Source organism: Equus quagga, chromosome 16 (genome assembly GCF_021613505.1).
Source record: "Equus quagga isolate Etosha38 chromosome 16, UCLA_HA_Equagga_1.0, whole genome shotgun sequence".
In the NCBI taxonomy this organism is placed as follows: Eukaryota; Metazoa; Chordata; class Mammalia; order Perissodactyla; family Equidae; genus Equus; species Equus quagga.
The window spans coordinates 31,158,762-31,174,548 of NC_060282.1; the positions used below are offsets into that span (position 1 = coordinate 31,158,762).

Consider the following 15,787-nt stretch of genomic DNA (forward strand, 5'->3'; position numbering starts at 1 on the left):
GCTTATTTTATACAAAAGATATTGTTCTTCCCTTGTTTCAAAAACATCATATTTCTTTGGGAGAATGAGCAATCCCAAATCATCTTCTATTTTTCTCTGACTTCATCAACTAATCATTATTGGTGTTAGCAGTTGTTGGAGCTGAAGAGCCTATGACTGTGGTGGCGTATTTTGCCTACTTTAGTAGCTTAGTTTTGTGATGAGTGTATTATCCTTTTCCATTACCTGTCAGAATTAACATCTAGTGTAGGGATATGTATTAGGTTTTATCTTTCAAAAGGTAGGATAAAGGGAATAATTCTTAGAGGGCTTGGCTTCCAAAGTGAATGTTAATTATGGAAAATACTTCATTTGGGGAACTGGATATGCTAAATTCAGGGTTCACGATTTTAGTTTTCTATTAGTCTATACATAGCTACTTTTATCTTGTCTTTTTACTTGACTTTAGGTATTAATGACTGTTTTGGAAATGTGTTTTTGGAGAATTTCTAAATCCCGTTTAATTCATTCGAATTCTTATGTTCTGCTTGAGCTTTTCACTCTGGCATAGGCTGACTCTCCCTTGGTCCGGGCATAGAACTGGAATGTCAAAGTTTTAATTTTAGCTTTCCTGGAGCTTCTTTCCAGGGTGCTGAGCCCTGAGGATCAGGATCTGATGGGTGCTGATAAAAAGAAAAAGAAAAAAAAAAAAGCAATCAAGTACCTTGCATTGTGATTGACGTGTATTCAGAAGCTCCTCTGGGAAATCTCTGGCTCCCACCACAAGATGAGCAACCCACATCTGCTTTAGTGCTTGCGTTCTGGGTGAAATATGTTGAAGGGATACTGCTTTGTCTCAAGGTAAAATGTGCTGAACCAAAGTTACTTTTCCTGCAGTGATGGTTTGCTTTGGTACATCTTCTCAATCTCTTCCAGTTTTTGCAGACTGTCTTGAATATCGATGATGTCTGTGACTTGTTAAGTGAGAAGGAGAATGTGTTTATTATGTTCTGGATAAGTCTGTTGTGCTCTCAGATGTTAAGACTCCATCCATATTTACTTTACAACCATATCTTGGTTCATTGTCTTTCCTTGACCTGCAGTTATTGAGTGTTCTGGGCTTCCATGTGACATTTCAGTTAAGACAGACTTGAAACATGCATGACACATGCCTCATAGAGGCTTTGTGCTTTCCTGTGCTGTGTAAAAAATATCCTGTCCAATGGACTGCACCAAGGCCATGGTTAATTATGATTGTAAATGTGCTTCTGAGGCGCCAATCTCTGAGGATTATGGCTCAAGTGGTGCTGGCACTGGAGAGTAATTAGGAACTTATAATTGGGGTAATTTTCTTGTTTTTTTTTTTTTAAGATATTAGCACTTCATGTGTTAAAATAAATCTAACTCGATTTATCTTTCTCCCTCCGTGTTTTAAAGTTTAGTGGCTTTATTTGACTTTTTGTACAGTGAGATACATACTTTGGTAGGAGAGCCAAAATCATCTGATTAAAGACCTTTACTCTTGATGTCATTAAGAATATTCATCTCTAGAGATGATTTCCATATTTTAGAGGCCTTATAAATTTTTAGAAGTATTATTTTCCTGAGGAATACTTCTAGAGATAAGGATATATCCAGTTTTTTATTCCTAATTGATGTATTTTAGGTGGCTAAAATATTATTAATTATCAAATAATATTTTCAGACAGCCAATTAATATGGATTTCTCAAAGCTAGTGCTTCTTTGAGAAGTTAAAGTTTTTTAAGTCTTTTATCTAAAAATATTTCTATGAAAGAACTCATGATGAAAGATAAAAAGAGATTCTGAGAAAATATGGTTTAATTCTAGAGGTTCTAAAATTTTGGAATATTTGGTACAGTTTCCTTTATTATTCTCAAAAACTTTTCTAGATTCAATTCATGTATGGTTAATTTAGCCCCTCTAAAACTTTAATGGACATTTAGAAATTTATGTTTAAGCTTTGCTAACACTGTTAATTTTAACATCTATTTTCTGTCTAGGGCATGATTATAATGGTGAACAGCTAGACTGTTAAAATTTGTCATCTTTGCATCAAACATCAGATTATGTGTTTTATGATGATATTTTCTACAAGCACTTACAGTTTAATGTAAACTAAGCAAAGTATCCTAAGATAGGTATTTCTCATTTTGGTTAAATCTTACATGGCTCCTTAATTCATGACATTCATCACTTAGTTGAGTCTGAGCTTTGGAAGTACACACAATGTTAGGCTTTTTATCTCAATGTTGCCAAGCTCTGGAGAGGGAATCTGTGCCCAACTTGATTTGTATAGAATCTGATGTCCAAGTTCCCTGTTACTGGTGCCAGAGATAGGGTTTCTGTTTTTAAATATGTCTTGAATTTTGTATTGGGCAGAGACAAATATTAGCAATTGTATAATAAGCTTGAATTATGAAGTTAACAGGGATTGTTCATTAAAAATCTGTTCAGTTGTACAAGTTCAATTGTAATGTTATTTAATCAGCAAATATAGAGTGAGGCTAAGAAGCCAACAGCCCATTGTTCAGTCCCATTATTTTCGGAATTAGAAATCTACACCCTTTGTCAGGAATGGATGCCTTCACCTTGAAGGATTTCTTCTTGTTTGGCAAGGACTAACTCCAGAAACAGGGGAGCACTTTAAAAAAGTGTTAGCAGTATATTGGAAACAGATGGGCATTCAACACCTACCTAAAATGCTCTATGGGATAAAATATGAATAACTGGATTTGATTTAACAAAGTATAAAACTTAAAATACCAGGATTCATAAAAAACCAAACTTACTTTGCAATTTAAGAAGAACACAAATCAAATAATTAGAGTTAAAAGTAAAGAGTTCTACTTAAGCTGCCTTTCTCTCTTGGTATCCTGTTAGTGATATAGGTATTGTTACCTGGTTTCTGCCTCATGATTTTTCTTGTTTTCTATGTCCGTATATTCCTTTCTCTGTCAAGGAGATATCTGTGGATTTGTGTTAATACCCCTCTCTAACACCTTTCTGTGGATTTTTAGAATTTTGGGTGGGTCTAGATTTAGAAAAGTATTTTGGTTGGAATGATGAGGCTCTGGATCTCAGCAGGCTTTAGAGTTGGAAAAGTTGAAGCTTACAGTGAGAGTAAATAAACATGGTCATCAAAGCTGGGAATTAAGATCTGTTTATTCACCTGCACACTTGAATTAAATCTCATAGCAATAGGCAGAGCCATTTGACTTATTAAGATCCTGACAAAATAAATTACTCTAGTCATGTTTAAAGGTCTATTTTTGCCTGGGTTTAGATATAGAGGTTGATGTAGTCATCATATAACTGATGAAGGAAGTTCTTGTTGAATTGTTAGGCTATTGATTTACAACATAGAGGCCACCAGGATAGTTGACACTGGACAATGGTTAATTAAACTGAAAAGTATACTGAGGGTTTGGGGCACAAAGCTTCAAACTGAAAAAATTACATGTGCTCTTGTCCTTCAGTATTGAGCACTATTAATGAGTAAAGAAAATTGGGGGAAGGGAAGAGAGCACTTAGGTTGGGTGTGGTTCACATCACTTTTGCTTTAAGAGAATTCCTCATGTGTACAGTTGTAAAGATATCTAAGATATGGACTCAGGTCACTACTCCCTAATTCATTTTCATTAAGTCAGTCAAGGTTCAAGTAAATAAAGCAATGCTTTTAATGATTTTAAGAATACCTTTAAAAAATACGTAGAGCACAATTTGTTGACTCTGAAATCTTTGTGGTCAAGATGAAAGTTGGTTTCTGATACATAAAGACAAAACAAAACAAAAAGCCTTTAATTTATGTCGATCCTCTTGGTTCTGTAATTCTCTTTTCTCCATACTTCTTGCTATGGAGTGTGATTTACGGTGATAAAGAGCTCTAGGTTTAACTTTTGAAGTGAAAATAAGTACAGCTTCAGCTTGAGTTTGTGGTCCAGAAAGCCTTCTCCTTAAACCATTCTACTATGTATGCAAATCCTCCAAATTATCTTTTGACTTATAAAGCTAAGTTTGGGATTTGGATAACTTTGATATTGTCTTTTCAAATCTGTAGTTAAATGGATGAGTAGAAGGCAGCCAGTGAATTGCTCTCAGACATGTTGCAGAGGGCTCTGCAGTGTGGGGTTGCCTTTGATGCAGCTCCAGCCAGCAACCCCTGACCTTGCCTTAGTCTCTTAGTTCATCCTGTTTAGGGGCTTTCTCTTTCGCCGTCATAAATTTCTTCTCCAAATACCGTGCCACCGAGTCTTAAGCACAAAGGCCCTAGGGCATGTTCTTAGACAATATTGAAAATTAAAATGTATTGGGTTCTCCCCAGTCACCACCTCCTCTGCCAAACCCATTGCATCATCATAGAGCCACTGAATATTCCTCTCCCCTCGCTTTCTGCACCCTACCCACCCCACCCCACAGTTTTACCTCTTTCCTACACAGAGAAGTTGAGCTGTATTCCAGTTTTTGAAACTTACGTACTCACTCTTTACACCTTGCTCAGGACACTAATAGCAATATCAGATGACATACCTCTTCAGAAGGCATCTAGGGAAATTGTAAATAGTATAGGCTTGTTTTCGGTCAGCTATGTGAAAATGCTTTATAAATCATAATTGTCTTGTCAAAGTAAGGTATAAGAGAAATCCTACAATGAGTCTAAAAGCAGGAAAATTGACCCAACCATAGAATGTAGAGTGAAGTAGAGAGAGTTGGACATGGGGTTGGGGGCACGATAACTGTCTAAATGAGAAGCAATGAGGGCCTGAGTTATGAGAAGATTAGTGGAAATCACAAGAGTGAGGGTTGGAATTAAGTCTCTAGGAGGAGACATTATCATGGGAAGCTGGAGGAGGAAGAAAACTTTCAGCAATGACCCAGGCTACAGGAGTTGTAAGGACCAACACCAAGAATGAGGTCTTGAATTGAGTATCAAAAAATAATTATGGTTTGCATAAAAGTAGTGTTGGGATAATTGAATGGGTGGTAGTGGTGAGTAAAGGCAACAGATAAAACTGACACTTCTAAGAAATATGAGAGTGATGTTGGACTGGTTCTTTGCCATGAAAAGATGCTCACAAATTGAAATTGAGCAAGTTATGATACCACATGTAAAGTATGATCACAGTTATGAAAAGTACGTATTTCATTCACATATATGCATATATAGATAGAGAGAGAGTTGGAAAGTTGTTTGCCACAATTTTATTAGGAATGATATCTGAAGAGGTGACTTTTCATCTGAATTCTTTTGTCCTCTGTAATTGCAGATTTAAGAAAATAAGGTAGTAAATGAGAAATTACTTGGGAAGCATAGGTGGGTTTGGAAGGAAAGGAATGTCCGTGAGATGGACTCAATATGTAGATAAAAACAGTTGAATGGTTGATAGAACAAAGGCCTGGAATAGGTGGGAAGAAGTAGATCTTAATGGCCAATTCAAGGAGTTCTGTTGGCCCTGATTCTTGGTGCTGAGTGCCTTGGTTCTTCTCTTTTTCTTCCTCTGAAAGGCAAACTAAACCCTAGTTTGGGGATCTCTCTGGAAGAGAGGCTGTAAGAGCAAATCAGGGCTGTGGGAGCCCAGGAGAAGCAGGGAAAGTATCTTGTGGAACTAAAACCTGTATAGATCTGCTACAGGTAGCTGTAAATATATTGGATGTTGAATCATTATAAGTAAAGGGAGGGTGTGGTATACAAAGTACTTTGTTGTAGAGCTACTAGCCTGAATACTTATCACTTGATACTAGTTTTATATGCAATAAAGATTATATGTAGGGCAAACAGGATGTAGTCTCAAAGCTATAAAAGTTTCAATAATTAATGAGTTTTCTATTTCTTCTCTTATTGCTTTCTTTTGTGGGTTAATCCAGTAAAATGAAGTCAGTGTGACATATATCTTGTTATATTTATAATCTTGCTTGGTATAGTGATAACTAAAAGTTACATGCATTTTTCATATTTTAGAATTTATACTTGGATTTCAGATTGTATCATTTCTAAATTTGATACTGGGGCTAGAAACTGCACTTTGTTTCTTTTCTTTTAAATTACTCTTTTTATCACTAGATGTAGTAAATTTTGTAAGGTTCATGGATTAGTTTTCAGATGCTATTTTAACATTTGCTTAGTACTGCTCCCTCTTTGTCCCTGCAATTGGATATTTCTGTCTTAAAAAAAAAAACTCATAGAAGTAAAGAATATCTTATAGGTGAGCACTCTATAATTTATAGACTCTTTAAAAGAGGTATAATTATAAGTAACTACATTATCCTAAAGTTAGTATATAGCCTTCCTATCCACTTTTTTCTTCTTTCAAAGAATTGAGATATGATTTACTTATAAATTATACACATTACTTATAAAAAATGCACAGGTCCTAAATACACAGTTTGAGTTTTACGAATATATACATTTGTATAGCCAATATGCAGTCAAGATTAGAACATTTCCATCACATCCTGCAGTGGGTTAAATAGTGTCCTCCCTTCCCCAAATTCTTGTCCACCTGGAACCCCAGAATGTGACCTTATTTGAAAAGAGGGGCTTTGCAAATATAATTAAGGTAAGGATGGATATGTGATCATACTGGATTAAGGTGAGCCCTAAATCCAATGAGAGTGTCTTTATAAGAGACAGAAAGGGACTCAGGGAGATACATAGAGAAGAAGGCCATGTGAAGGTGGAGGCAGAGATTGGAGTTATGCTGCCAACAAGCTAAGGAATGCCTGGGGCCACCAGAAGAGGCAAGGAAGGGTTCTTCCCTCGGGTCTTCAGAGGAAGCAGCACCCTCTTGATATCTTGATTTCAGACTTCTGGTCTACAGAACTGAGAGAATAAATTCCTGTTATTTAAGTCACCATGGTGTGGTCATTTGTTAAATCAGCCCCAGGAAACTAATATACCTGCCAAAAATTCCGTTGTGCCCCTTTCCAGTCAGTCCCAACCCTCAAAGTCATTTAGTGTTCTAATTTCTATCACCATAGATTAGCTTTACGTGTCCTTGACGTCAATATAAATGGAATTATACAGAACATATTCTTTTTTTTTTTTTTTCTAGTCTGGCTGCTTTTGCTCAGCATAACATATATGAATTTCCTTCATGTTTGTGGCTGCCTCAGTAGTTTAATCCTTTTTATCATTAAAATTCATAGTGTGAATATGTAGATAAACTATTTATCTATTCTCCTGTTCACGGACATTTAGATTGTTACTTCCTACCTATATTTTATACGTTTCTTACATCTGTCTGTAGCTGTCACTGGTTTAGAAGTTATGTATTACTGTTTTTGTAGTTGCCACCTGGGGTTTTAGCAACATTTAACTTAAAGTTTAATTTATATTGGTCTTCCTCATAATACAGAAACTTTGAATCTTTAATTTTGGCTTCCCTTCTCAAGTCTTCCATATTATTGCTGTTGAATATAAAATATGTATTATTTTTAAACTCTGGAAATCATTATTTTTTAAATTGATATTTTTATAAATATACTAACATATTTCTCAATTGGTTTGATCAATATTGCTTATTATATTCTACTTCCATTTGGGTTCCATTTTATTTTCTCCAATGTATACAGTTTATTCTTTTAATGAGTGTTTTGATTAGTAAGTTCCCTGCCTTTTTTTTGGTTGAAAATGTGTTTATTTTTGCCCTTATTCTTAAACTCTCATTTAATTGCTTATGGAAATTTGCTGATTTTTCCTCAGCACGTTGAAGATAATATTCCACTATCTAATACTCACTGTTTCTGATAAATCTCCCAGGAGTCAAATTTTTATTCCATTGTAGGTAATCTACTGTTTATCTCTGGTTTGACTTCATTCTTTAGTATAAATGTTCTGTGTTCAGGTGCAGATTTGTTTTTTACTGATCTGCTCAGATCTCTGAATTTTTCCTCTCAGAACTCATGTCTGTTTAATTCTGAAAACTAATTAGCCATGATCTCTTTGAATATTCCATCTTACTCATTTTCTCTATTCTTTCATTCTGTAACACCTAATAATCATGTATTGGAACATTTTCATTTTTTTCTTACATGCTTCTCACCTTTTTCACATTTTCTTCTCTATCTTGTTTTATGCTACAGTTCCTTAAGCCTGTTTTCCCATCAAATCCCTCTCTTCTAGTCTAGCATTCAACTTGTCCATGGAATTTTTTCAGTTTTAGAATTTTTGTTTCTTTCTATTTTGCACATTCTGTATATGATATTGCTTCTTCCCATGTGATTGCTAGTCCTTATTTTATTCCTTCAAATACTCTAAAGATACTCATTTTGAAGTCTCTTTCAGATTGCTCTTTTATTTCTGATTCTTTATTCGTGAAATCTCTGTCTTCCTGAGATTGATGACTCTTCCTCATGGAGGTTTGCTTGTATTGATGTTGAAGGGGTTTCCATGAAAGTCCCAGGCCTCAGGATTGTAGAAAATTTCTATAGGGTAGTTTCATATTTTTTTCTCTGTAAGTTTTCCTGGTTATGGACAAGTTTATATGTTAACCTATTGACCCTAGGGACTCCGTACTACATTGATAATTTGAACTTGGATCCCAAAGTTGGATGTCCTGCAGACTTGGGATTCTTATTTCTCAGGGGTTATGTTTTCTCTCCTGTGCTCGCTCCCTCTATGCCCCTAATCTAGTGTTGGAATCCTCTTCTCTGGCCAGTTGGAGTAGGGGCTTCTAGTACTTGTTTTATGGACAAACAGCCCTCATGAGTCCAGTCTACATAAACATAGACAGCCAAGTGTCAGCTCTTTACATGCATATTTCTTGGTTTGGATTCGGGACTCTGCCATGAGGTCTGCCTCTGTCTAATCAAACATCTCCATGAGTCGTTCAGTGTGATCTTCTAGCCTCAACTCTGCCTGAGTTTCTTTGTTTCTAAGTTGGGTTGTGTATTAACCATTTTTTTAGAGGGTGGCAGAGGATATTGTGTTGAGCATTTCTTTGTGATTAAGTAAAAGAACAAGAGATACTTGTCGTCTTAGCATGTTGTATTGACCAGAAGTCTGATTATATTCATATTTAAACGTGCTTTTTTTTTTTCTTTTACAGCTAGTTATGTATCAAATCCCATTTGCAAGGGTTGCTTGTCTTGTTCAAAGGACAATGGATGCAGCCGATGTCAACAGAAGTTGTTCTTCTTCCTTAGAAGAGAAGGCATGCGCCAGTATGGAGAGTGCCTGCATTCCTGCCCATCAGGGTACTATGGACACCGAGCCCCAGATATGAACAGATGTGCAAGTGAGCAGTTAACTTTGGTCTACCCTATTTTACTGTTGATGTAATTTAGGGGGAATTAAGTTGAAAATTTTGACTGAAAAAGGTATATTTTTAATATGCTACAGAAATAGTCTAAGCTTAAAAAAACTGAGGTAGGATAGAATACTTTCTCTTTTTGTATAGAAGTATATTGCACACATACACTTTTTTTTTAACTTTACCTAAGTATTTTTTCATAACAAGCATCTCTAACACAAGCTTGTTAGGCAGATCTTTGTAAAGCGTACTTGCTTAGCACTGACCAAAACAAACAAACAAAAAGACTTGAAATACCTTTATATTGGCGAACACTCTCTCCAGTTTACCAGTGCCTATAGCATCTTTTTCCTTTTTTACCTGAGTTTGTAATACCTTATTTAGTCTAATCTACAATTTAATATGTGCATTTTAGAGTTCTGTAAAGCACCGTTACTGATAAAAGATGTAACTAAAATATTTAGTTTTACATCAAAGTATTCTAAGTTTAACAACTACAGAAAAGGTTATTAACGAATGGTATTCTGCATATGAGAATGCAGGTACAATTTTTCATCTTTTAATCCAAAAATCACTTATAAAATGATTCTTAATTTCTAGATAAATGGTAGAAATTGGAGTTTAAAAACATGAATGATATACAAAGGAACATCCCTTTGTTTAAGGAGCTCAAATTTTAGGGGATAGAGGGAATAAGGAAAAGGGGGAAACATGGAGTAAAGTGACAAAAGGATAAGAAATTGAATCATAATTCAATACACTAAGTGCTGTATCAGCAGGCAGCTACTGTGTAATGAGACTGATTTAATTATCTCCCATTAACACACTGTGTACATGACTATTAAATCAGCTGATGTCTTTATTTGAATTGTATCATCAAAGGACAATATTATTTTGGAAGCAAGCAGAACTACTCGAGGGAGGTTAAGTAGAATCTAGAAAGAAGGAACCACACATGTAAAAATAATGTGTTCAGAGAACAAGAAGTCTCATCTGGGATACTGTGGGCATTTTGGCAAGGCAACTTATTCTACGCTGCTGGACACTTATTGTCCTTAGTCCCTGTCCATTAAATGTCATTTATGCCCTCAAATCACTGTGACAAGCAAAAATGTAACCCAAACATTTCTAAGCACCTCCCAGGGGAGCAGTACCATTCCTGGATGAGAACCATTGAGTAGTATGTGCTTAATGGGAGGTGTGGTTGGAATTGAGGATGGAAAGGGGAGGCCTGAGTGCAATTGATAAAGGTCTTGAGTGCCATGCTAAGAAGTCTGGATAATATCCCAGGGTTTTGAGCAGGCAGTGGACTAAAGAGATTGCTTATTTTATTTAAGATAATTCTAACAGCAGTGAGGGAAATGAATTGGAGAAGGATAGAAAGTAGAGGAAGGCTACTGTAACAATTGTAGATTAGAAATCCTATTCTCATGGAAGTTTTCTGGGTAATCAATTCCAGAGGCTTTTAAAATAGAATCAATGAGACTTAGTAACTAATTTCACACAGTGAAGAGAGAAAATCAAATTTGATCCCACGGTTTATGGCTAAGGTGACCGGGTGACTAGTTTTGCCATTAGCAGAGATAGAAATACATATTGGCTTGGAGGAAGTTTGCGTCTACTTCGATTTCATGGGATTGTTTGGATTAATAATTAGAGGGACACAACACCCAACAAATATCACTAGATTGGCCAATTTTTGCAAATATGTACCTTATCCTTAAGGCTTATGTTTTGGGCTACTTAGTAATTTGTCTTTCGTGGTTTTTGAACTTCCTTAGGAGGATGGGTCCATCTTGAAATGGATTCCTGTTCAGATTGCTTTAGACCACATATGGGGGCGATTTGAGTCTATAAATATTTTGTATGTTTTTCATCCAGACTATCCATGCACAAGGAAGAAGAGGCAAGAGTGTAGATGGCTCCAGGCATTTATTCCATGTTCTAGGCCTAGCCTGATACATACTGTGTATGGGAGGATAGGGTGCTCATGTAATGTCACTCAACCTGGGATGGTGGGGAGTGAAAAAGACTTCTAATAATAAATATGCAGGGATGTTGGTTATAACCCAGGACTGTCCTGGGCAATATGCTATAGATGGTCACTTACCATATACCTCTTAGTGTACCAACAGGGTCTTCCTTAGAGAGATACTCCCATGCAGGGGTTAACACACACATTTTGGTTTAATTGATCCCTTTTCTCAGAAATGGAGAGGAGAACAGTGACTATAAATCAGCCTTGGAAAGAGAATCTACATGTGAGAATGGGTTTGCTATGGTTTTTCTTATTGTAGGTAAAGGCAATTAATGTTGCATTTTACTAACCTGGAAGAAATCGTTACTTATCTGATACAGTCGGGAAGTGCTTATTATCAAGACTCCTGTGAAGCAAAGTGAAAGTGGACAATTATTTCTTAATTCTCAGTATATGGCTTTGGGTGACCATGGTTCTTTCATACTAGTTATTTGCTTTTGTTTCCATAGATACTTTGTTTATATTGCATTGTTGTTTGTATTCCATTTAGAGGATGAGACAGCTTTAAATTAGAAAAACTGTTACAGACTTAAAATTTGAAATCTTGTGCACTTTTTGTTAAGAGATTATTGCTTGACAGAGTAGAGAAGAAAATTATATTTCAAGCAACAGTAGCTTTAAAAAAAATCCTACAAGGGAAATTTGCTCATGTTTCCTAATTACTAGAGTAAGATTCCAATTGTAAAGCAATACCTTTCTTCCAAAGGAGGACTTACTCTGTGGAATGTTGGCTGAGGTTGGCTTCTTAGTCCATAAAGTATGGAGCTTATAAAATTCAAACATGCTTATAAAAACCAATTCAATAACGAATTCATTTGAGGCATACTATGAAAAAAATATATATATACACTAATGGCACTAAGAGCTGCCATTGTCTCTGATACTGTTAGGTGATAATTCTCTCATTTTCTTTTTCTCATTCATTGATAAACTCATTTACATGAAAAAGCTTAATTTTGAAAATTGTTACACATAGTCCTTGTAGAAAGCTTAGAAAGTTCGTTTTGGCTTCTATCCTTGACGTTTTGTTTCTATGCATATTTGTGTCTTTCTCTCCTTACAAATGTGTCATTACTCTGTTTTATAACTTGTTTTAATTGAATTATGAACTTTTTGTGTGTCATTAAATATGGCTGCATTCATTCTACTGAATGGATATACCATAATATATTTAATTGCCTATTGAATATTTGCTTTTAATTTTGCACCATTTTAAGCAGTTACGTGAAGAATATAAGAGATTCTCTTTCTCATACACACACATACTTTTATATGTTTACAGACATGCATAGTTTTACACATTTGTCTAATTTATTTTCATAAGATAAGCTTTTAAACATAATAAATTTTTTCTAACTTTGTTGAATTATAAGTGACACATAACCGTTATACGTATTTTAAAGACTTTTGACTTATATTGCAAAATGGTCTTCTAGGAAAATTGTACCCATTCACATCTTCACTAACAGCAAACATCTTCCCTTTCATCTTATCAACAATGGGTATTATTGGCAAACAGTATAAAAGTGCATTTTTTGGTTTTTATATGCTTTTCTTTGATACAAATGAAGGTAAACGTTTGTTATTCACATGAATATTGGCATTGTAGGATATTTTCTAGAATCCTTGGCCTTTTTTTTTCTCTATTTGCATAACTGTCTTATTCTTAGTAATATAAAAGAAAAACTTTAAATGAAGTATCATATGGAATTCTATGTCCACAGATCATAAATGGAGAGTTCAGTAATTATCACAAAGTGAACACACATATGTAACCATCACTCAGGTCAAGAAGGAATGTTAGCAGCACCCCAAGAACCCTCATGGTATTCCTTCCCAATCACTCCCCCACTCCTCCTTCAACAAAACTACTGCCCTGACTTATAACCAAAACACACGTAAAAGATTATTCATGACAACAGTAGTCGGACAGCTACAAATTGGAAACAATCCGGATATCCAAACAATAGACTACCTTAAAAAAAAGTATATTAAAAAATATGCAGAAGTGGAAATGAATGAATGAACTACTGCAAATGTGCAGCAACATAAATGAATCTCACAACATAATATTGAATGAAAGAAGCCATAAAAAAATAGACATTTACATACATTTCAAAAATAGGTAAAATTAATCTTTGGTGCTAGGAGGCAGGATTGTGGTTCATACTGATATGCATTTATTAAACACCTACTATGTGCTGTGCTGGCTTTGGTACTAGATATTTGGAGATAAAATGATGAGTGATAATTGATTTCTGACCTTGAGTTACTTATGATTTAGTGCAGTGATTCTCTAGCAGGGGTGAATTTTGCCCTTGGGGCACATTTTGTAATGTTTGGAGACAATTTTGGTCATTAACAACTGGAAGGGTGCTACTGATATCTAGTGGATACAGGCCGTGAATAATGCTAAGCATTCTACAATGCACAGGGCAGCCCCCTGCAACAAAGAATTATCTGGTCCAAAATGTCAGTAGTGTTGAGGTTGAGAAAGCCTGGTGTGGTGGAAAAGACAGACAATTAATTCAGCGTATCATGTGGTAAAGTCTGCTAATTATTTAGCTTCCATTCTGTGCCAACTACTCTATCAGATATACTTTTCTTGTTTTATTTTTCAGACAAGTATGCAAAGTAGGTTATGGTATTTCTGTTTTATGGGTGAAGTTACCTAAACTGGGTAAAATATACTTTTTAAATGTTAGGGGGGATTTCAGTGATGAAGGAGATGACACTTATGAAGATGGTGGGCATTTTCAGAATTATTAGGATTAAGTGTTCTAGGTAGAAAGAAAGAGACGTGAAGGTATGGAGATGGAAAAAAAATCATCCATTGTTAAGTGAAATGCAGATGATTTTAGTACAGTTGATTACTAGTACAGTTCTACTGTATAACCAGAAATGCTAGTTAGGCTTGTGGGGACCAGATCATGACAGGCCTTATATGCTAAATTTAGGTAGTAAAAACATCTTCCTGAAAGGCACAAGTAGTCAGTGAAGGATTTCAAGTAAGGGAATGATAAGGCTATGATTTTTGGAAGTCTTTTTCTTTTGGCAGCATGAAAGATGAAGAAGAGTGGAGTCAACAATAAAGGCAGCAAAATCAATAGTCTAGGTAAAAAAAATGGGAACAGTTGTCTCCTCATCAGACCTTCCCTGGCCAATCTATCTAAAATTTTAATCTTCCCTATCCTAATATTTCCTTTCTTCCTTCTCTTCTTTATCCGTCCCTGTTTCCCTCCCTCTTACATTTACTCCTTCCCTCCCTTCTTTCCCTAGGACTTAAGAGTAACTAACATACTGTGTATTTTACTTATCTGTTTTATTCTCCTCTACCACTAGAATGTAAGCTCCAAGAGGGAAGGAATTTTGATCTGTCTTGTTTAGGCTCGTGATATGCAAAATAGTGTCTGACATATAGTGGGTGCTCGATAAATGTTTGAATAAATAAATGAATGAAAGTAGTTATAGTTAAGAATGGGGGAATGGAGAGAGAGACTGGGGAATAATCAATAGGACTTCATAATCAGTTGGAGGATGTTGGGTGAAGGTGAAATTAAGACTACTCTTACATTGGTTTGGGAGCTGGAAGGTGAAATTTATCAAGGTATAGAATATAGGAAGAGGAGCATTTGCTGGGGAGAAAGGTCGTTATGGTGGAGAATGGTTGATTTGGGACATGTTGAACTTAAGGTATTATGAGACATCCTGGGGGAGGTGCCCAAGGAGCAGATAGATATAAGGGTCCCGAGCCCTTAAGTGAGATCTGAACTGAATCATTGGCAGAAAGAAAAGAATATCAACTGAGGGGGAAAAGAGTTCTGAAGATTAAAGCCCAAAATATTGACATTTAACAGCAAGCAAAGACAAGACTGTGGAGGAGTCTGAGTCAACAGGAACATAGAAAGAAAATGAGAGAATGATATCCTAGAAGCAGAAGTAGATAGGCTTGAGAAGTGGCAAGCGATCAACGTCAAAACTGCACTGTTTAAACAATAGAGCTATTACCTTACTGGGAGTTGTTTCATTGCTATTGTTGGACCACTATCCTGATTGCTATGGTTGAGGGATTATGTGGCGTCTTAGGGAAGCAGCCACATCGATGGTAGACACTCCTTCTCTTCTCTCCCTTCACCGCTGAGCTTGTTGAAAAAACTTCTAGTGGCAGCTAGAAGTCTCATGGATTAGGAAATTCCTGTGTGTGTGAAAGACAGAAGGAGATTTGGGGGAGAAAGAGCCAGTTGAGCTGGGAAAAGACAGAGATGATTAAGGAAACAAGATCACTGAAGAGACAGAAGAACATGGGATCCAAAACCTAAGTAGGGAAATTAGCCTTGGACTGAGCATTTGTTGAATCAGCAATCCATAAAACATCGACCTCATGTCAGTCAAGGTTTTGCTTTATTTAATGTACCAGGAAGGGTATCAGAAATATGCTGAAGTAAGGGAAAATGGACTAGTACATTTTTTATGTATAAGAAAATAATACATATACATTTG

At 35.8% G+C, this 15,787-nt stretch overlaps 1 protein-coding gene across 1 annotated transcript in view; it reads left to right on the forward strand.

The window, feature by feature from the left end:
• The window catches only part of RSPO2 (R-spondin 2), a 146,417-nt gene that overhangs the window by 64,072 nt on the left and 66,558 nt on the right, over positions 1–15,787 (forward strand). Inside the window, exon 3 of the mRNA XM_046642659.1 lies at positions 9,046–9,234. Coding sequence (XP_046498615.1) covers positions 9,046–9,234 — 189 coding nt within the window. The remainder of the gene's footprint in view (positions 1–9,045; positions 9,235–15,787) is intronic.